This window comes from Sinohyriopsis cumingii, chromosome 4 (genome assembly GCF_028554795.1).
Source record: "Sinohyriopsis cumingii isolate HCF-2022 chromosome 4, ASM2855479v2, whole genome shotgun sequence".
NCBI classification, from domain to species: domain Eukaryota; kingdom Metazoa; phylum Mollusca; class Bivalvia; order Unionida; family Unionidae; genus Sinohyriopsis; species Sinohyriopsis cumingii.
In genome coordinates this window covers 26641366-26660964 of record NC_142964.1, presented here as the reverse complement: position 1 = coordinate 26660964, position 19599 = coordinate 26641366, and the positions used below count along the sequence as shown (strand labels likewise).

At 37.4% G+C, this 19599-nt stretch overlaps 1 protein-coding gene across 2 annotated transcripts in view; it reads right to left on the bottom strand.

Annotated features, from left to right (window-relative positions):
* Positions 1-1156: 1156 nt before the first annotated feature.
* LOC149800845 (dual specificity mitogen-activated protein kinase kinase 1-like) overlaps positions 1157-19599 on the bottom strand; it is an 89543-nt gene continuing 71100 nt past the window's right edge. For both annotated transcript variants that reach the window (XM_089954859.1, XM_089954858.1), the window contains exon 11: positions 1157-9794. In XM_089954859.1, the coding sequence (XP_089810985.1) occupies positions 9702-9794 (93 nt within the window). In that variant the 3' untranslated portion in view covers positions 1157-9701. The remainder of the gene's footprint in view (positions 9795-19599) is intronic.

The window sequence follows — 19599 nt, the reverse complement described above, 5'->3', positions numbered from 1 at the left end:
TGAATGTAACTTGTTGGCTTTAGGTGACTTTTAGGTATGCCATTAAAAGTTGTCAATCCAGATTGAGGATTGAACAGAGAAGTGTAACGTGTTAGTTTTGCACCCAAGCAATCAGGGGTTCATTGCCCATCCATTATGCTGCAATGGGAACAAGTCATCACTACAGTACATGGATTGAACAGAATCAACACAATGTGCCAGCTTTGCAAATTTGCAATCCCTGGTTAATTTCAGGTTCCAGGATATGCAAGGATAAAAGACCATCCACTTTAGGTTGGTTGTTTTATGTGTTGTTTAAATTCGTCCAGCCCAAAATATCTTGAGAACATTCTTCAGGTTGTATGAACTTTATGTACAAGCTACCTCAAATATCAAAGGCCACGAGTGTCAAAAATACCTGAGCTAACACATCTGAAGCATACTGGTTGTTGTTGTAGGGTTTAACGTCATTTTTCAGTACAAGATAGGCTATGCATGGTGGCCAGTATTAATGGTGGAGGAAGAACCTGGGGAAAACCCTGGAAATAACCACCAACCCATGAGAAGCTACTGGCAAGCTTTCTCACATACCCACATTGGATGAACAAGGGACTCAAACCCATGTAGAGGCAAGATGGCAGTGATCCATAACAGTGAGCACTTTAGACCACTTGGCCATTAAATCTGCAACTAAAGAAATAAAACTGCTAGTATAAATTATTGCACACTATAAGCCAAGATGTTGTTTTCCTATGAACTTGCACATAAAATGACAAAGTACACCCCCCCCCCCATGAACAAGAAATAAAAAATTTCCAGCATCCTAGAACCTTTCAATATATTAAAACATCTAATCAGTATAAAATTGTAAGCTCTTTCTGTGTGTATATGTGCGTGTGTGTGTAAGAGAGAGAGAGAGAGTGCTTTGTGACCAATGGATTATCAAGGGCAAGACTACTAATGTAGACTGAAGATTATTTTGCATTCATGGTTGAAAGCACCTTGTGTTAAACGGGGTAGAGGTGAGGCTCTTGGTGAATATTCTACTGTTTATATTCTTACATAACCTTTTGAGATATGTATAAAAATGCATCTCAATTAATGTATGATCAATGTTCAAATGATTAGATGCCCTTTTTAGAGAGAGAAACAAAATAAAAATGCAGACAAATGTAGCTATACTATCTATCAGTATGTCATTTATTCATGTTAAACATTTCTTCAAATAGTCAACTGCATTAAGTCAACTTAACGACAATTTTTTCATTTTAATTAACATAAAACGTGATGGTCAATCTGAATCTAGACGCATGTATATTAATTCTTAATATAGCTATTTGTATATATGAAGACATAAAACATATGCATAATTATGTTGTTGAATGTACTCTTTAATTCTATGTATCCTAAAATGGTACATGTAGGTCCAAACAGACTTATATTCTAACTCTAATAAACATACAAAAGTGGCAATAAACAATGAAAGATGTGGCAGTTCTTTTAATGGAAAGGAAATGTTGAAAATGACCTTGACATTTGATCATGACAACCAAAAGCTATACATTTCATGCAATCAAGGAAAATTTCATTCTGCATCAGATTTTGTAGATGTTTGGAAAAAAAAAAACCTAAGGCTTTACATGAAACACATCACAGCTCCATTAAATTAATTTGTCAACACATCATGTCCAAAATTTAATAAATGATACTACTGGGGAATATACTTGCTATGAAAGTTACAACATTTCTCCAATTATAAATCCAGGGGTAGAGGGGATATGCTTGTTATGAAAGTTACAACATTTCTCCAATTATAAATCCAGGAGTAGAGGGAATATGCTTGTTATGAAAGTTACATTTCTCCAATTGAAACTTGGGGGGGTGGAGGGGGGTATATTTTTGTTATGAAAGTTACAATATTTGTCTAATGGATCAAATCTAGGGGAACATTCTTACGATCTTTTGTGAGGAAGATTGCAATTTTTCTCCCATGTTAGGTACCAAATCTTATGTCTGTTATCAAAGTGTTTCTCCAATGACAAAAACCGGGGGACATTCATACAATAATGTTTTTTTTTAAAAAAATATATATCCAATTACATTTCCAGAGGAACAGTCTATTATGTTGGGTATTAAAGTTACAATATCTCTCCAGTGAAAGTCCGGGGGGGGGGGGGGAAGCAGTTTTATACATGGACTGATCTTTGAAACAATATGTTTCATTAAAATGAAGTCATAATTTTGTAAAGGTGGGGGTGGGTGGGGTGTTATTATTAATAATACCTGTGATTTTAATTTTATGGAAAATTAACCATGATATAATGAAACGACAGTTCCACAGCAAGCATTTTCCTCAATCTCTGCTTGCCTAAAACCCAGTGGCTGGCATGTAATGTACAAATAGAACATGTTCCTACTATGGTTTGTATATAGTGTGATGGGGCTGAGGGTGAAGGGAATTACTAGACAAATTGAACCATGGTAAAAATTAAAGCAAACTTACTATTATTTAATTATCAAGGTATGATTAACAAATTTATTTCCACAGCAGCTTTTGTTAAAGAGTTAATATAATTGACACATATACCCATACAATATTCTTGGTTGGGTTAGGGTTAGTGTTAGGCTTATTAAAATTGAGTAAAGGATGACACAAATGCCAATACAGTACTCTAGGTTCAGGTCAGAGTAAACAAAATTGAGTAAAGAATGACACAAACACATATACAGTATTTCTAGGTTGATGCTAGAATTCCCCAATTAGTCATACTTAAAAATGTTGACATTTAAATATTATACCTCATAAAAAGGCTATTGTAATATTTCATTTTGGATCTTGGTCCTATTCAACTTCATCACCCATTATCAACCAACATTTCCTGTCATAATCACTCTCTTTTTTGAATGTTTTCTTTTAAAACAAATTAAAGCGACTGAAACTCAACTGGAAATTCAGGAAAAGATTCCTTTTAAATGTTAACTGCTGAAACCATCTCTGATATAGCCACCCATTTTGGGAGGAATAAAGATTCCAATATTTTTCAAGATAGCAACAATGGTGACCATAATGAGAGTTAGTCATTTTTATCAAGGACCAAAGAGACACTCTAAGAACTCTTCCAATGAAAACCATATGTCAAATGACTTTCAATTTAGACAAGAGAAAAGAAATTTCTCAAGATGGCTACATAGTGGATGTCTTATCAGCATCATTTAAATCTAGACTCAACAAAACATCGCAAGTCTTTTAGTGAAAACTCCATGCTAATATGATAACTCATTAAGATGTAATGACCCACTTACTAAGCTGACCACTGAGGTAGCCATATCAGACATCAGATCAGATTGGCACCATTTTCATTTAGGACTAACTAGACATCATAAGAATTTGTTTGTTGAAAACAACATGTCAATATGACTTTCCATTTAGGAGAAGTGATAAAATTATCTTCAATATTGGATGTCTGATTGAACCATTTTTATTGAGGATCAAATAGATCTTATGAAGACTTCTGGTAAAAAAAAAAAAAAACCATGTCAATATGACTTTCTGTTTAAGAAAAGTAGCGATTAATAATATATTGGTCATCAGATGAACACCATTTTCATACAGGCCCAACTAGTTAATACAAAAAGTCTTTCAGTTAAAACCTCATGTTGCTATGACCATACACTGAGGAAGAATAGAAGATTTTAAAGATGACCACTTGTTGTCCATCAGATCAGCACCATTTTCTTTCAGGACAAAGTATACATTAAAGGAAGTCTTCTGTTAAAATCCCATGTCAGTATGACTTTCCATTCAGGTGGAGCAGTGATTATGATTTTTAAGATGGCCACTGCAGTGCCATATTGTGTACCAGAAATAGCACCATTTTCATATAGGACCAAATAGACCAATTTTTTAACATGTGCATCAAGTTTTATTGCAATGCTCCAAGTAGTTTTTTAGAAGTAGCAACAAAAAACACGTGAATGGATGGTTGTAAAATTGACAATACACTATGGATTTGGACAGTAGTGCTAGAGACAGTACTTGATAACAGTAGAATACATTACAGGTGGATGAAGTACAGTAATCCCTCACTATATGTTGCCTTAGTTTTAGGCATTGCCTTTTTTATGACAGGTATGATTATGAATCCCATTTCATTATTATTTATGTATTAAATGCTTTGTTTTGATGTCACCTCTCTACTAATGTGGTCCATTTATAAGGCTCTCATAAACAGTGGTTATAGTGAGTTCTATAGGTACATTAAATTAACATTAATGCCTTTTTCACTTATTATGAAAGAATAAATTCACATAAGGATCCTAACATCATGTCTATGAAAATAATACTTTATTAGGGAAATGAACTACATACTAGTTATATTTGAGTGTCACTTTTAAAAACAGTTGTAACTGTGTCAGTCTTTGAACTTTAATTAGGGGAAAAGCTGGTAGAGCACCAGCAGCCTTGGTTAGAGCACTGGATAGCCAGCAGCCTTGGTGGGTTCTTTCAAGCTCTCATTTCCTGAGCTTGATATTGCCAATAATGAATTAAAGGTGTCACTAAATATCAACAAAGACACAAAAAAAAGAAATAAAACTTGCTTTGAGAGTTTAAAATGTTAATGGTAGTTTTACTGTTCCATATTGAGTTTGATCACCCACACATCAGCATATCTGATAAAAATGGGTATCAGCAATGCATTAACATAGCTGATAAAATGGATATCAGTAACACACCAAAGCTTGTAAAATGAGTATCAACAACACATCTGCATAACTGGTAAAATGGGTATCAGCAACACATCAGCATAGCTGGTAAAATGGGTATCAGCAATACATCAGCACAGCTGGTAAAATGGATATCAGTAACACAGCAAAGCTGGTAAAATGGATATCAGCAACACATCTGCATAGCTGGTTAAATGGGTATCAGCAACACATCATTATAGCTGGTAAAATGGGCATCCATAACACATCAACACAGCTGGTAAAATGGATATCAGAACACTTCAGCACAGCTGATAAGACTGATATCAGCAACACATCAGTATAGCTGCCAAAATGGATATCAGAACACAACAGCAGAACTGGCAAAAGAAATATCATCAACATGTCCATGGAGCTGGTAAAGCTATATTCAATACAGTAAAATCATCAGATTCTCAAAAAACACAAGCCTGTTATTCTCGTTCAATCATACTTTAGCCACAGGGAGAGTCATGAAGTTATGATGCCATCAATATTTCTCACGATGCATCACTGATTTTACCATTTAAAATTCTTATGTTTGACCAATAAGAAAACATGTTACATTCTAGGTTGTGAAAGAATCATTCCCTCTTTTATACCAAATTCAGCTACAACAGGGCAACATAATCAATGAGCAAAATCTGCCGAGTTATTATTTTAATGCACCCGTGTCTCCTAAAGCCTGCTTCAAAAAGTCTCAAATAATTTTTCTGCTCAATTTCTTTCCGATGTCACTTGAATTTTAAAATTATCTAATTACACTAGTTTTGTTGTTGAGGTTGTGGTGCTAATGCCATATTTCAGCACATGACACATTAGCTAGTTATCTGGAGGAAGAACCAGTAAAAACACCAGAGAAAAACCACTGACCCAGGAAACTACTGGTAAGCAATCTTACATACCCAAGTCAACCAAGCCACAGACTCAAACCCATGCAGATAGTGGCGAAATGGCAATTATTGGTAAAGGTGAGCACTTTAAACCACTCTGTCTCCTGGAGCCTCCCACTAGGTAACAGCCAACCCTGTTCAATTATATGTATAGTTAGATCTGCCACAGTGCCTGTATATCTGGACAGATAATTCTGTTTGCTGGAACTCACACATAAAAAGAACTTCACAGATCCTGATCTTTTTTTCTGCATGATGTAATTAAAGATCTAAGTTTATGTCGTTATGTACCAGTAAATGCAGGATATATAATCAAGGAAATACAAATCATTACCATATGTAACAGAATAAAGATCAGCACAATTTTCATTTAGAAGCATCATAAGAAGTCCCTCAGTAAACACTCCATGTTGATATGACCATCCAGACAGGAGAGGTGGCAATTACGAGATTTAAGATGGCCACTGGTGGCCATATGTATGTCCGAGTAGCATCAGTTTCATGTACGACCAACTAGACCATGGCTGAATGCATCTCTTGAGGTTCAAGGCAATCCTACATGTAGTTTGGGAGTAGCAAACTTGTGCTACAAATGGACATCTGACTATGGATGACAGATGACAGATGGATGATGGACAACAGATCATCCCGTAAGTTCTTCCAGTCTATGATCAGTGGAGCAAAAACTAATATCTGGAAGTGTTTAACCAGACAACAGGTGACTACCGTACAAGTGTTCAAAAGAGGGACAAAAGACAACTTGATTATTGTATTAATTATTCACTTAAATAGGCATATACTCATATTCAATACCTTCCCCTTGATAGTCATTCAAAAGCCAATAGCCAGAGTTTCCCCTTCATATAGGCATATCCATTTTCTTTAATCAGGACACTTGACTGATATCATTACAGAACATTATTTCCTGATTGATAGATAAAAGTCATTATAGATATTTATATTTCCCTATATTTAATTCTACACTGACTGATATAAAGCATTATATAACTTTACTTCACCTATATTTTTCACTTGATTAAATATCCAATTCATATACTTTTATGTACAACATGTCTAATTTAGAAACAGCTGACCTCTTTATAATGTGGGTCAATGCGAGGTCTATTACAGGTACAATTTATGAAAAACACAATTATTGTCATTTACAAAAGTGACGATTCCTTGGACATATTTGCTGATTTGTTTAGTGTTGAGATAAATTATGCTTTTAGAAAGACAACTTGTTTCAGTTTCTTTTGAATGTTTCTTTCCTGGATTTTTTTGTGTAGACTCTTTAAAAGATACATGCTGAGGGTTAAATACATGTTTATCATTATATACATGATCTAGCTTGCAATATGTCAAGGCTGCCACTATAAACAACAGGGCACTAGGCAATATTTATGTCAGTGCTGCCCTTAAACAAAAACAAGGCACTAGGCAAAATACATGTCAGGGCTGCACTTAAAACCAAACAGGGCACTAGGCAATATTCATATCATGGCTGCCACTATAAACAACAGGGCACTAGACAATATTCATGTCAGGGCTGCCACTATAAACAACTGGGCACTAGGTAATATTCATGTCTGGGCTGCCAATATAAACCACAGGGTACTAGGTAATATTCATGTCTGGGCTGCCACTATAAACTGGGCACTAGGCAATATTCATGTCTGGGCTGCCACTAAAAACAACAGGGCACTAGGTAATATTCATGTCTGGGCTGCCACTATAAACAACAGGGCACTAGGTAATATTCATGTCAGGACTGTCACTATAAACAACAGGGCACTAGGCAATATTCATGTCTGGGCTGCCACTAAAAACAACAGGGCACTAGGTAATATTCATGTCTGGGCTGCCACTATAAATCACAGGGCACTAGGTAATATTCATGTCAGGGCTGCCACTTTAAACAACAGGGCACTAGGCAATATTCATGTCAGGGCTGCCACTATAAACAACAGGGCACTAGGTAATATTCGTGTCAGGGCTGCCCTTATGAATAAAGCAAAGCAAAATAGCACAGTTCTAATTTCTCCAGAAATGTTTAACACATGGATACTACATGAGATTCAATTTTTATCAAGCCCAATTTTTTACTTAGGGAAATAACAATAAGGTTAATGAATGCAGTTACAGACGGACACAAAGAGATTAATCCAAAGTTGGGTGTGGATGTATGGAAGTACAGAAGGACTTAAGGAGTTAATCCAGGGTGTAGAAGGATTTACGAAAGCATAGGACATGTGGATGGGTGGATGTACTGATGCCCATTTTTGACCGCTGGTAGAGCTTCGACTAATGCAAGGCCAAAAAATCATGCAACAAAGAATACTTTGATGCTGTATCAGAAAATGAGGAAACTAACAGGTCTATTTCAATCATGAGTCTGCTGTAGGAATATTTGTCTACAACAAACAAAAAGCACAATACAATATCAATCATCACACTACAACATTGTAACAATTTATAATACTATAGCGATACATTTATAATTTGTATATAAAAATATGTATAAGTATCAACAGTTTTCTCTATTTTGTACGTATCACCCTACTATGCAATTATCTGACTGTGATTTAATGCACCATATTTACAGATGCATGACACAAATCAAAGTATGAATGCAAACCTATTTCTGTTGACACACACAAGGCTCTAACTTGTTCATTCTCTTCAAAATTTTAGGTTCAAAGTATAGACCCAAATCTGTTAAAACCAGATCATGGTCAATGTTTTGCAGACCCAGATCTATTATCAAATCCAGGTCTATCCTTATTTCATTTAGGTACATGCTATACATGAGCAAATTCGATAAATAACATGAAAAAGGGACTAATGAGGCTATTTATAACCTGAACCAGGACCAAATAATGTTGTAAATAACCTGAATGATGATTTAACGAATTCTAGACAGACTAAAATTACTGCCAACTGAAACAAAAAGTATTTCATGACATGTAGAGAATTTTAAAAAGTTCTGTCTGTGAACAATTTAAATGTCTATTCATTTTGAAATTAAACCACACAGTGCCTTCTGTTGATTTTATATGGCCACAACATTTCTATTCAGGCAGTTATTTTCATTTTTTATTTTCCCCCAAATTTGTGAGTTCATACAGAAATAATGTAACTTTTTAGCCCAAATCTGATGCTTCATATGAAAATATAAAGCAGTTTTCTTTACTGCTTATTTGTTTTAATATTTCAGAAAGTATGTATCTACACAATGAAATAGCAGCAAAATACAATTTTAATGAATTTACATCAGCACATTTAGACAGATTTATGAAATTAAATTTCCACATCAGTTAACTCCAAAACTTCACACCCTTAATTAATGAAATTAAATTTCCACATTAGGTAACCCCAAAACATAATGCCCTTAATTCATGAAATTAAATTTCCACATCAGTTAACCCAAAAACATAATACCCTTAATTCATGAAATTAAACTGCCACATCAGTTAACTCCAAAACCTAACACCCTTAATTCATGAAATTAAATTGCCACGGCAGTTAACTCCAAAACTTAACACCCTTAAAAAAGAACTGATTCAAAATAATTTATATGATGTTCTTAACATATTAAATAATCTGGGCCCCTGTCCTAAAAAATAAACGGCAATACAGCACAGCATGATTGCAAGTCATGAGTGCATAAATTCTGTATAGTCCTGTTCCCTCTCTAAATATGCTGGTTTGCTATATTAAAGGTTATTCTAGATTATAACAGTGATAAGATTTTACAATAATTAATTAAACATAAACAATACACAAAATGATTAAAGTCCTAAAAATACTGCATGTTTGCCTCTTATAAGATTCAATCAAAACAATATTTCATACGCAGTCTCCTCTCATCTCCTTTCAAATAAATAATAGCAACTCACAATGAAATGGAAATTGGTATGAATAAATTAGGGACAAAAATATCCCCTTGCCACACACCTTAGTAACAACATCAATCACTCTTACCACATACAACTTGAGAAGCAAATTTGAAGAAAAAAGTTCTTTCGCTCAACAAGGATTATCATAAACGCACAGAGAAGAAATGGAATGCCCTAATAAAAATCTTCAATATTTGTCATCTTTTATATTCATCACTTTGCGCACCCAGTTTCCTATGTCAACATCTTCATTTTCAGACTTTTTCACAAATACGTGGCTCTGAAAAAATAAGAAAAACAAAACTCTAGTAATAAAATACCATTACTAAGCTTCCAAAATATCACAGAATATTCTAGCCCTCTTCTTAAATACAGCATGCACTTACAACAAGAGTCCCTCAAAGGAACTGCTGCTCTACTGATCAAAAAGAATTCCCAGGAATTCAAGATAACACTGTTGATTGATTAAATTGTAAAATATTCTAACCAACTATGATATTCTACAGTAATAAACAAGATTTTCAAATTAGCTGCTGTGGTACATCAACTGGAGTCACCTGGACACCATTAGAAGTCTTTTAGTAACAACCCCTTGTTATAATGATTACCCCTTCAGGCAGAGCAGTGACAACAAGACTTTTAAGACAGTTATCGTTTCAGCCATACTGGATGTACAACTGGTTCCATTTTTATTTAGGACCAACTAGGTATCATACAGAGTCTATTAGTGAAAAACATATGTTGATATAGCCCTCCATTTGGAGAGGAGTAGAAAGAATGATATTTTCAACCTATGACTTTTCATTCAAGAGGAGTAACAATAACAAGATGGCTGCTGTTGTGGCCATAATGGATGTCCAAAACAGCACCTTTTCTTATATTTAGGATCAACTAAATCATGGTATGAATATTTGTGTTGAGAATCCTCCAAGTACTTTTAATTAGTAGGCACTGATATAACAAACATGTTGTAATGGACAGAGTCAATGTACGATGAACAACAGACCATCCTATAAACTCTTCCAATCTATGAACATCAGAGTTAATAAACAGATTCAGTGTAACAGCTCCATCAACTTGATTTACTATAGTTTTCACCATGACAAGTTTATGATACATCTATATCTCCACTCCCTTTACAAAATCTGGGCATGCTTGTAGCTACTGACATGAGAATCTAAAAATTGGGAAGTCAATCTTCCAGAGACAAGACAATTTTTTCCTTTAAGGTTTTCTTTCTAAAATAATAAAACATACTAAAGCAGAGATATTTGACTTATAATAAACATCTCACAAAATATGAATGAAAATAGAAGTTATGACAACTCAAACCTACAATGCTACAAATTGACTGGGGGATCTACGGAAGCATTGAACAGTTTTAGGCCATGCTGATCGAGGAATGACCCCCATACTGTCAAGTCATATGCTACTAAATATAAAATACCCTATAACTATTTGCATGGATATATGTTAAAATGTGTCAGAAAATGGAGAAATTGAATCTGAGTTAAACAAAGGCATAGCATATCTGATTATTCTATCATCACCCCCTTGTGGTCATGCTGTTAAAATGTGTCAGAAAATGGAGAAATTGAATCTGTGAATTAAACAAAGGCATAGCATATCTGATTATTCTATCATTACCCCCTTGTGGTCATGCTGTTAAAATGTGTCAGAAAATGGAGAAATTGAATCTGTGAATTAAACAAAGGCATAGCATATCTGATTATTCTATCAATACCCCCTTGTGGTCATGCTGTTAAAATGTGTCAGAAAATGGAGAAATTGAATCTGTGAATTAAACAAAGGCATAGCATATCTGATTATTCTATCATTACCCCCTTGTGGTCATGCTGTTAAAATGTGTCAGAAAATGGAGAAATTGAATCTGTGAATTAAACAAAGGCATAGCATATCTGATTATTCTATCATTACCCCCTTGTGGTCATGCCAAACCCTCCATGCCTCATGTGAAAATCCCACAAACTCAGCAAATGAAGACATTTTCATTATAATGTGAAGATAATCTCTGACATTCATTATACTGTGAAGATGACCTCTGACATTCATTATAATGTGAAGATGATCTCTGACATTCATTATAATGTGAAGATGACCTCTGACATTCATTATAATGTGAAGATGACCTCTGACATTCATTATAATGTGAAGATGATCTCTGACATTCATCATAATGTGAAGATGATCTCTGACATTCATTATAATGTGAAGATGATCTCTGAAATTCATTATAATGTGAAGATGATCTCTGACATTCATTATAATGTGAAGATGATCTCTGACATTCATTATAATGTGAAGATGATCTCTGACATTCATCATAATGTGAAGATGATCTCTGACATTCATTATAATGTGAAGATGATCTCTGACATTCATTATAATGTGAAGATGATCTCTGACATTCATCATAATGTGAAGATGATCTCTGACATTCATTATAATGTGAAGATGATCTCTGACATTACAATAATGAAGAAAGTGAACCATGACTGGATTGATTTCACCCAAAATCTTGCACAGGCCAAATTGTAATCCTGAAGCTGGGTAGCAAGAATGTATTCTTGCACTACAATCATTCACAAGGCATGCTTGACATCCCAGTAAATAATGAAGAAGAAACATAAAGACATGCTATGGATGTTTCTACAATCCAACAGTTACACCAATAGCATGCTATGTAATTATGCTGACTCAAAATGAGACAAACATTCTTAGTTTGCTCATTGTCCCCTACTGTTATTTAGGCGAAGCTTTTGTCAGAGAGAAAACAGTATCCAACCCCATTTAGTTTTTATCTGAAAAGTGACTGTTTGGAATGATGTGTTGTTTTATCTGCAAGGAAAATGATGTCAACATTTCTGCCAAAGATCATTACCCTTTATCAGCAAGTGCAGTAGTTAAGCAGGATCTGGACTGATCTTTGCTCAAGTCAAGCATACTTGTCAGACTGACTCAAGATATGACATGATCTGGATTGATCTTTGCTCATGTCAAGCATACAGACTGACTCGAAATATGACATGATCTGGATTGATCTTTGCTCACGTCAAGCATACTTGTCAGACTGACTCAAGATATGACATGATCTGGATTGATCTTTGCTCACGTCAAGCATACTTGTCAGACTGACTCAAGATATGACATGTCTGTTAGCAAGTTCATTGGTGTCTCTGGTTATGAAACTCACATGGCATTATCTCCCATAACAATGTACCATATGCAAAGACATAAACAGTGTTAAATGAAACATAGATTGAAAATATAAACTGATAAGAACACATGTTAACAAAAGCCACATGAAGGCACTGTAGCTCCAATGGCCAAAAAAGAATTTCCAGGAATTTAAGATAAGATCATTTATTCCATTTAAATGTTGAATCATTTCTGATATTCTTCAGTGACAACATTTTCAAATTAGCTGCTTTAGTGGATATAATGGATTTCAGATTGGCACCATTTTCATTAATGAACCAAGTAGACAAAACATCTTTAAGTGTTCTGGTGGAAACCCCACTGTGATATGACTTACCATTTTGTAGGAATAATGATAAATGTTTCAAGATGACTGCCATGGTTGCCATGTTTGATATCAGACTGGCACTACTGCATTTAGGACCAGCTAGAGATCATAAGTCTTTTGGTGAAAAAAAAACAATGCTGATGTGAACAACCATCTAATAAATGAAGTGACAACAACATTTCAAGATGACCATTGGAAGCCATACTGCTACCATTTTCATTTATGGCCTATTATACAAATTGTCTGAGGTTGGATTTGGCCAGGTTGCTCAAATCTGTGCCTAACTAATTGTTGAAATAATTTCACTAAAGATTTTACAGCATATGCAATTTTCAGAAATCTAATTTACCCTGAACTTTCTAACAAGTTTAATCCAAAGCCTAAACTTAGATAATTCAGCCATCCTCTTAACTGTGATATTCCTGCACTATAAGTCTCCTAGTGTAACACTGGGTTTATAAAGTGGTGATTACCATAGATCCCATAATCCCATAACAATGGGTTTATAAAGTGGGGATTACCATAGATCCCATAACAATGGGTTTATAAAGTGGGGATTACCATAGATCCCATAACACTGGGTTTATAAAGTGGGGATTACCATAGATCCCATAACACTGGGTTTATAAAGTGGGGATTACTATAGATCCCATAAGACTGGGTTTATAAAGTGGGGATTATCATAAATCACATTCATTAAGCAAGTCCATGGACCAACCTAATATAACTTTCAAAAAGTGGGGATGGACTTATTTTCTGTTATGATACTGTCATATTAAATTCAAATTGTTGAAAATGGGTATACCATGCTTCACTTTTCACTAGTTTAAAGGCAGTGATTAAGTGACACCAATCTCTTTATACCCATTATTTATCTTCTGTATGAAAAAACACAAAAACATCTGGCCACTGTCAATGAGGATAGCAACATCTGCCAACAGCTACGGAAAGTTCATGTAAAAGATGCTTTATAATGTAGTTGGCATAGCTGTTTGATGAGCTCTGTGTCACACCATAACGGAAGTGTTAGTGTGGCATAGCTGTTTGATGAGCTCTCTGTCACACCATAAGGGAAGTGTTAGTGTGGCATAGCTGTTTGATGAGCTCTGTGTCACACCATAATGGAAGTGTTAGTGTGGCATAGCTGTTTGATGAGCTTTGTGTCACACCATAATGGAAGTGTTAGTGTGGCATAGCTGTTTGATGAGCTCTCTGTCACACCATAATGGAAGTGGTAGTGTGGGATAGCTGTTTGATGAGCTCTATGTCACACCATAACGGAAGTGTTAGTGTGGCATAGCTGTCTGGTGAGCTCTCCGTCACACCATAATGGAAGTGTCAGTGTGGCATAGCTGTCTGATGAGCTCTCCGTCACACCATAATGGAAGTGTCAGTGTGGCATAACTGTTTGGTGAGCTCTCTGTCACACCATAATGGAAGTGTTAGTGTGGCATAGCTGTTCAGTGAGCTCTCTGTCACACCATAATGGAAGTGTTAGTGTGGCATAGCTGTTCAATGTGCTAAATGTCACACCATAATGGAAGTGTTAGTGTGGCATAGCTGTTCGGTGAGCTCTGTGTCACACCATAATGGAAGTGTTAGAGTGGCATAGCTGTTCAGTGAGCTCTATGTCACACCATAATGGAAGTGTTAGTGTGGCATAGCTGTTTGATGAAATAAATGTCACACCATAATGGAAGTGTTAGAGTGGCATAGCTGTTTGATGAGCTGTCTGTCACACCATAATGGAAGTGTTAGTGTGGCATAGCTGTTTGATGAGCTCTCTGTCACACCATAATGGAAGTGTTAGTGTGGCATAGATGTTTGATGAGCTCTATGTCACACCATAATGGAAGTGTTAGTGTGGCATAGCTGTTTGGTGAGCTCTCCGTCACACCATAATGGAAGTGTCAGTGTGGCATAGCTGTCTGATGAGCTCTCTGTCACACCATAAAGGAAGTGTCAGTGTGGCATAACTGTTTGGTGAGCTCTGTGTCACACCATAATGGAAGTGTTAGTGTGGCATAGCTCTTCAGTGAGCTCTCTGTCACACCATAATGGAAGTGTTAGAGTGGCATAGCTGTTCAGTGAGCTCTATGTCACACCATAATGGAAGTGTTAGTGTGGCATAGCTGTTTGATGAAATAAATGTCACACCATAATGGAAGTGTTAGAGTGGCATAGCTGTTTGACGAGCTCTATGTCACACCATAATGAAAGTCTTAGTGTGGCATAGCTGTTTGATGAGCTCTCTGTCACACCATAAGGGAAGTGTTAGTGTGAAATAGCTGTTTGGTGAGCTCTGTGTCACACCATAATGGAAGTGTTAGTGTGGCATAGCTGTTTGGTGAGCTCTGTGTCACACCATAATGGAAGTGTTAGTGTGGCATAGCTGTTTGGTGAGCTCTGTGTCACACCATAATGGAAGTGTTAGTGTGGCATAGCTGTTTGGTGAGCTCTGTGTCACACCATAATGGAAGTGTTAGTGTGGCATAGCTGTTTGATGAGCTCTGTGTCACACCATAATGGAACTGTTAGTGTGGCATAGCTGTCTGATGAGCTCTGTGTCACACCATAATGGAAGTGTTAGTGTGGCATAGCTGTTTGATGAGCTCTGTGTCACACCATAATGGAAGTGTTAGTGTGGCATAGCTGTTTGATGAGCTCTGTGTCACACCATAATGGAAGTGTTAGTGTGGCATAGCTGTTTGATGAGCTCTATGTCACACCATAATGGAAGTGTTAGTGTGGCATAGCTGTTCAGTGAGCTCTATGTCACACCATAATGGAAGTGTTAGTGTGAAATAGCTGTTCAGTGAGCTCTCTGTCACACCATAATGAAAGTGTTAGTGTGGCATAGCTGTTTGGTGAGCTCTGTGTCACACCATAATGGAAGTGTTAGTGTGGCATAGCTGTTTGGTGAGCTCTGTGTCACACCATAATGGAAGTGTTAGTGTGGCATAGCTGTTTGGTGAGCTCTGTGTCACACCATAATGGAAGTGTTAGTGTGGCATAGCTGTTTGATGAGCTCTCTGTCACACCATAATGGAAGTGTTAGTGTGGCATAGCTGTTTGATGAGCTCTATGTCACACCATAATGGAAGTGTTAGTGTGGCATAGCTGTTTGATGAGCTCTCTGTCACACCATAATGGAAGTGTTAGTGTGGCATAGCTGTTTGATGAGCTCTATGTCACACCATAATGGAAGTGTTAGTGTGGCATAGCTGTTCAGTGAGCTCTCTGTCACACCACAATGGAAGTGCTAGTGTGAAATAGCTGTTCAGTGAGCTCTCTGTCACACCATAATGGAAGTGTTAGTGTGGCATAGCTGTTTGATGAGCTCTATGTCACACCATAATGGAAGTGTTAGTGTGAAATAGCTGTTCAGTGAGCTCTGTGTCACACCATAATGGAAGTGTTAGTGTGGCATAGCTGTTTGATGAGCTCTGTGTCACACCATAATGGAAGTGTTAGTGTGGCATAGCTGTTTGGTGAGCTCTCTGTCACACCATAATGGAAGTGTTAGTGTGGCATAGCTGTTTGATGAGCTCTGTGTCACACCATAATGGAAGCGTCAGTGTGGCATAGCTGTTTGATGAGCTCGTGTCACACCATAATGGAAGTGTTAGTGTGGCATAGCTGTTTGGTGAGCTCTGTGTCACACCATAATGGAAGTGTTAGTGTGGCATAGCTGTTTGGTGAGCTCTGTGTCACACCATAATGGAAGTGTTAGTGTGGCATAGCTGTTTGATGAGCTCTCTGTCACAATTAATGGAAGTGTTAGTGTGGCATAGCTGTTTGATGAGCTCTCTGTCACACCATAATGGAAGTGTTAGTGTGGCATAGCTGTTTGATGAGCTCTCTGTCACACCATAATGGAAGTGTTAGTGTGGCATAGCTGTTTGATGAGCTCTATGTCACACCATAATGGAAGTGTTAGTGTGGCATAGCTGTTCAGTGAGCTCTCTGTCACACCATAATGGAAGTGCTAGTGTGAAATAGCTGTTGAGTGAGCTCTCTGTCACACCATAATGGAAGTGTTAGTGTGGCATAGCTGTTTGATGAGCTCTATGTCACACCATAATGGAAGTGTTAGTGTGGCATAGCTGTTCAGTGAGCTCTCTGTCACACCATAATGGAAGTGTTAGTGTGAAATAGCTGTTCAGTGAGCTCTCTGTCACACCATAATGGAAGTGTTAGTGTGGCATAGCTGTTTGCTGAGCTCTGTGTCACACCATAATGGAAGTGTTAGTGTGGCATAGCTGTTTGGTGAGCTCTGTGTCACACCATAATGGAAGCGTTAGTGTGGCATAGCTGTTTGATGAGCTCTCTGTCACACCATAATGGAAGCGTTAGTGTGGCATAGCTGTTTGATGAGCTCTGTGTCACACCATAATGGAAGTGTTAGTGTGGCATAGCTGTTTGGTGAGCTCTCTGTCACACCATAATGGAAGTGTTAGTGTGAAATAGCTGTTTGATGAGCTCTGTGTCACACCATAATGGAAGTGTTAGTGTGGCATAGCTGTTTGATGAGCTCTCTGTCACACCATAATGGAAGTGTTAGTGTGGCATAGCTGTTTGATGAGCTCTCTGTCACACCATAATGGAAGTGTTAGTGTGGCATAGCTGTTTGATGAGCTCTCTGTCACACCATAATGGAAGTGTTAGTGTGGCATAGCTGTTTGATGAGCTCTATGTCACACCATAATGGAAGTGTTAGTGTGGCATAACTGTTTGATGAGCTCTATGTCACACCATAATGGAAGTGTTAGTGTGGCATAGCTGTTCAGTGAGCTCTCTATCACACCATAATGGAAGTGTTAGTGTGAAATAGCTGTTCAGTGAGCTCTCTGTCACACCATAATGGAAGTGTTTGTGTGGCATAGCTGTTTGATGAGCTCTATGTCACACCATAATGGAAGTGTTAGTGTGGCATAGCTGTTTGGTGAGCTCTCTGTCAGACCATAATGGAAGTGTTAGTGTGGCATAGCTGTTTGATGAGCTCTGTGTCACACCATAATGGAAGTGTTAGTGTGGCATAGCTGTTTGATGAGCTCTCTGTCACACCATAATGGAAGTGTTAGTGTGGCATAGCTGTTTGGTGAGCTCTGTCACACCATAATGGAAGTGTTAGTGTGGCATAGCTGTTTGATGAGCTCTCTGTCACACCATAATGGAAGTGTTAGTGTGGCATAGCTGTTTGATGAGCTCTCTGTCACACCATAATGGAAGTGTTAGTGTGGCATAGCTGTTTGATGAGCTCTCTGTCACACCATAATGGAAGTGTTAGTGTGGCATAGCTGTTTGATGAGCTCTATGTCACACCATAATGGAAGTGTTAGTGTGGCATAGCTGTTTGATGAGCTCTATGTCACACCATAATGGAAGTGTTAGTGTGGCATAGCTGTTCAGTGAGCTCTCTATCACACCATAATGGAAGTGTTAGTGTGAAATAGCTGTTCAGTGAGCTCTCTGTCACACCATAATGGAAGTGTTTGTGTGGCATAGCTGTTTGATGAGCTCTATGTCACACCATAACGGAAGTGTTAGTGTGGCATAGCTGTTTGGTGAGCTCTATGTCACACCATAATGGAAGTGTTAGTGTGGCATAGCTGTTTGATGAGCTCTCTGTCACACCATAATGGAAGTGTTAGTGTGGCATAGCTGTTTGATGAGCTCTCTGTCACACCATAACGGAAGTGTTTGTGTGGCATAGCTGTTTGGTGAGCTCTCTGTCACACCATAATGGAAGTGTTAGTGTGGCATAGCTGTTTGATGAGCTCTCTGTCACACCATAATGGAAGTGTTAGTGTGGCATAGCTGTTTGGTGAGCTCTGTGTCACACCATAATGGAAGTGTTAGTGTGGCATAGCTGTTTGATGAGCTCTATGTCACACCATAACGGAAGTGTTTGTGTGGCATAGCTGTTTGATGAGCTCTATGTCACACCATAATGGAAGTGTTTATGTGGCATAGCTGTTTGGTGAGCTCTCTGTCACACCATAATGGAAGTGTTTGTGTGGCATAGCTGTTTGGTGAACTCTGTGTCACACCATAATGGAAGTGCTAGTGTGAAATAGCTGTTCAGTGAGCTCTCTGTCACACCATAATGGAAGTGTTAGTGAAATAATAAATCAGATTAAAGCCAAACTTTTTGTCTTCGAGACATGCAAGGAAATACCCACCCACAGACTATGTAGATGGTGGCCATGAACTAAACAATTCAAGTTTTAAGTCAACCTCAAAATATTCGCTCACTGCCCTTTGAAGGCCTCACTGCTCTTTGAAGACCTCGCTGCCCTTTGAAGGCCTCATGGCAATCAACATTTTTGCATACTCCTCTGATATTGGCATCAGCTAGAAGACCAAACCTGCACAATATAGACACCATCAACGTCTGGCAGCAGATTACAACGATGATGGCACCAAAGTCAGCTTTACCGCCAACAAGCCAACACTTTCAGCCACTACTGGTGATGGTGCCTATTGCATCAACATTTGGAACTTCCACCTTTCATTGAATCAATCATTCAGGATC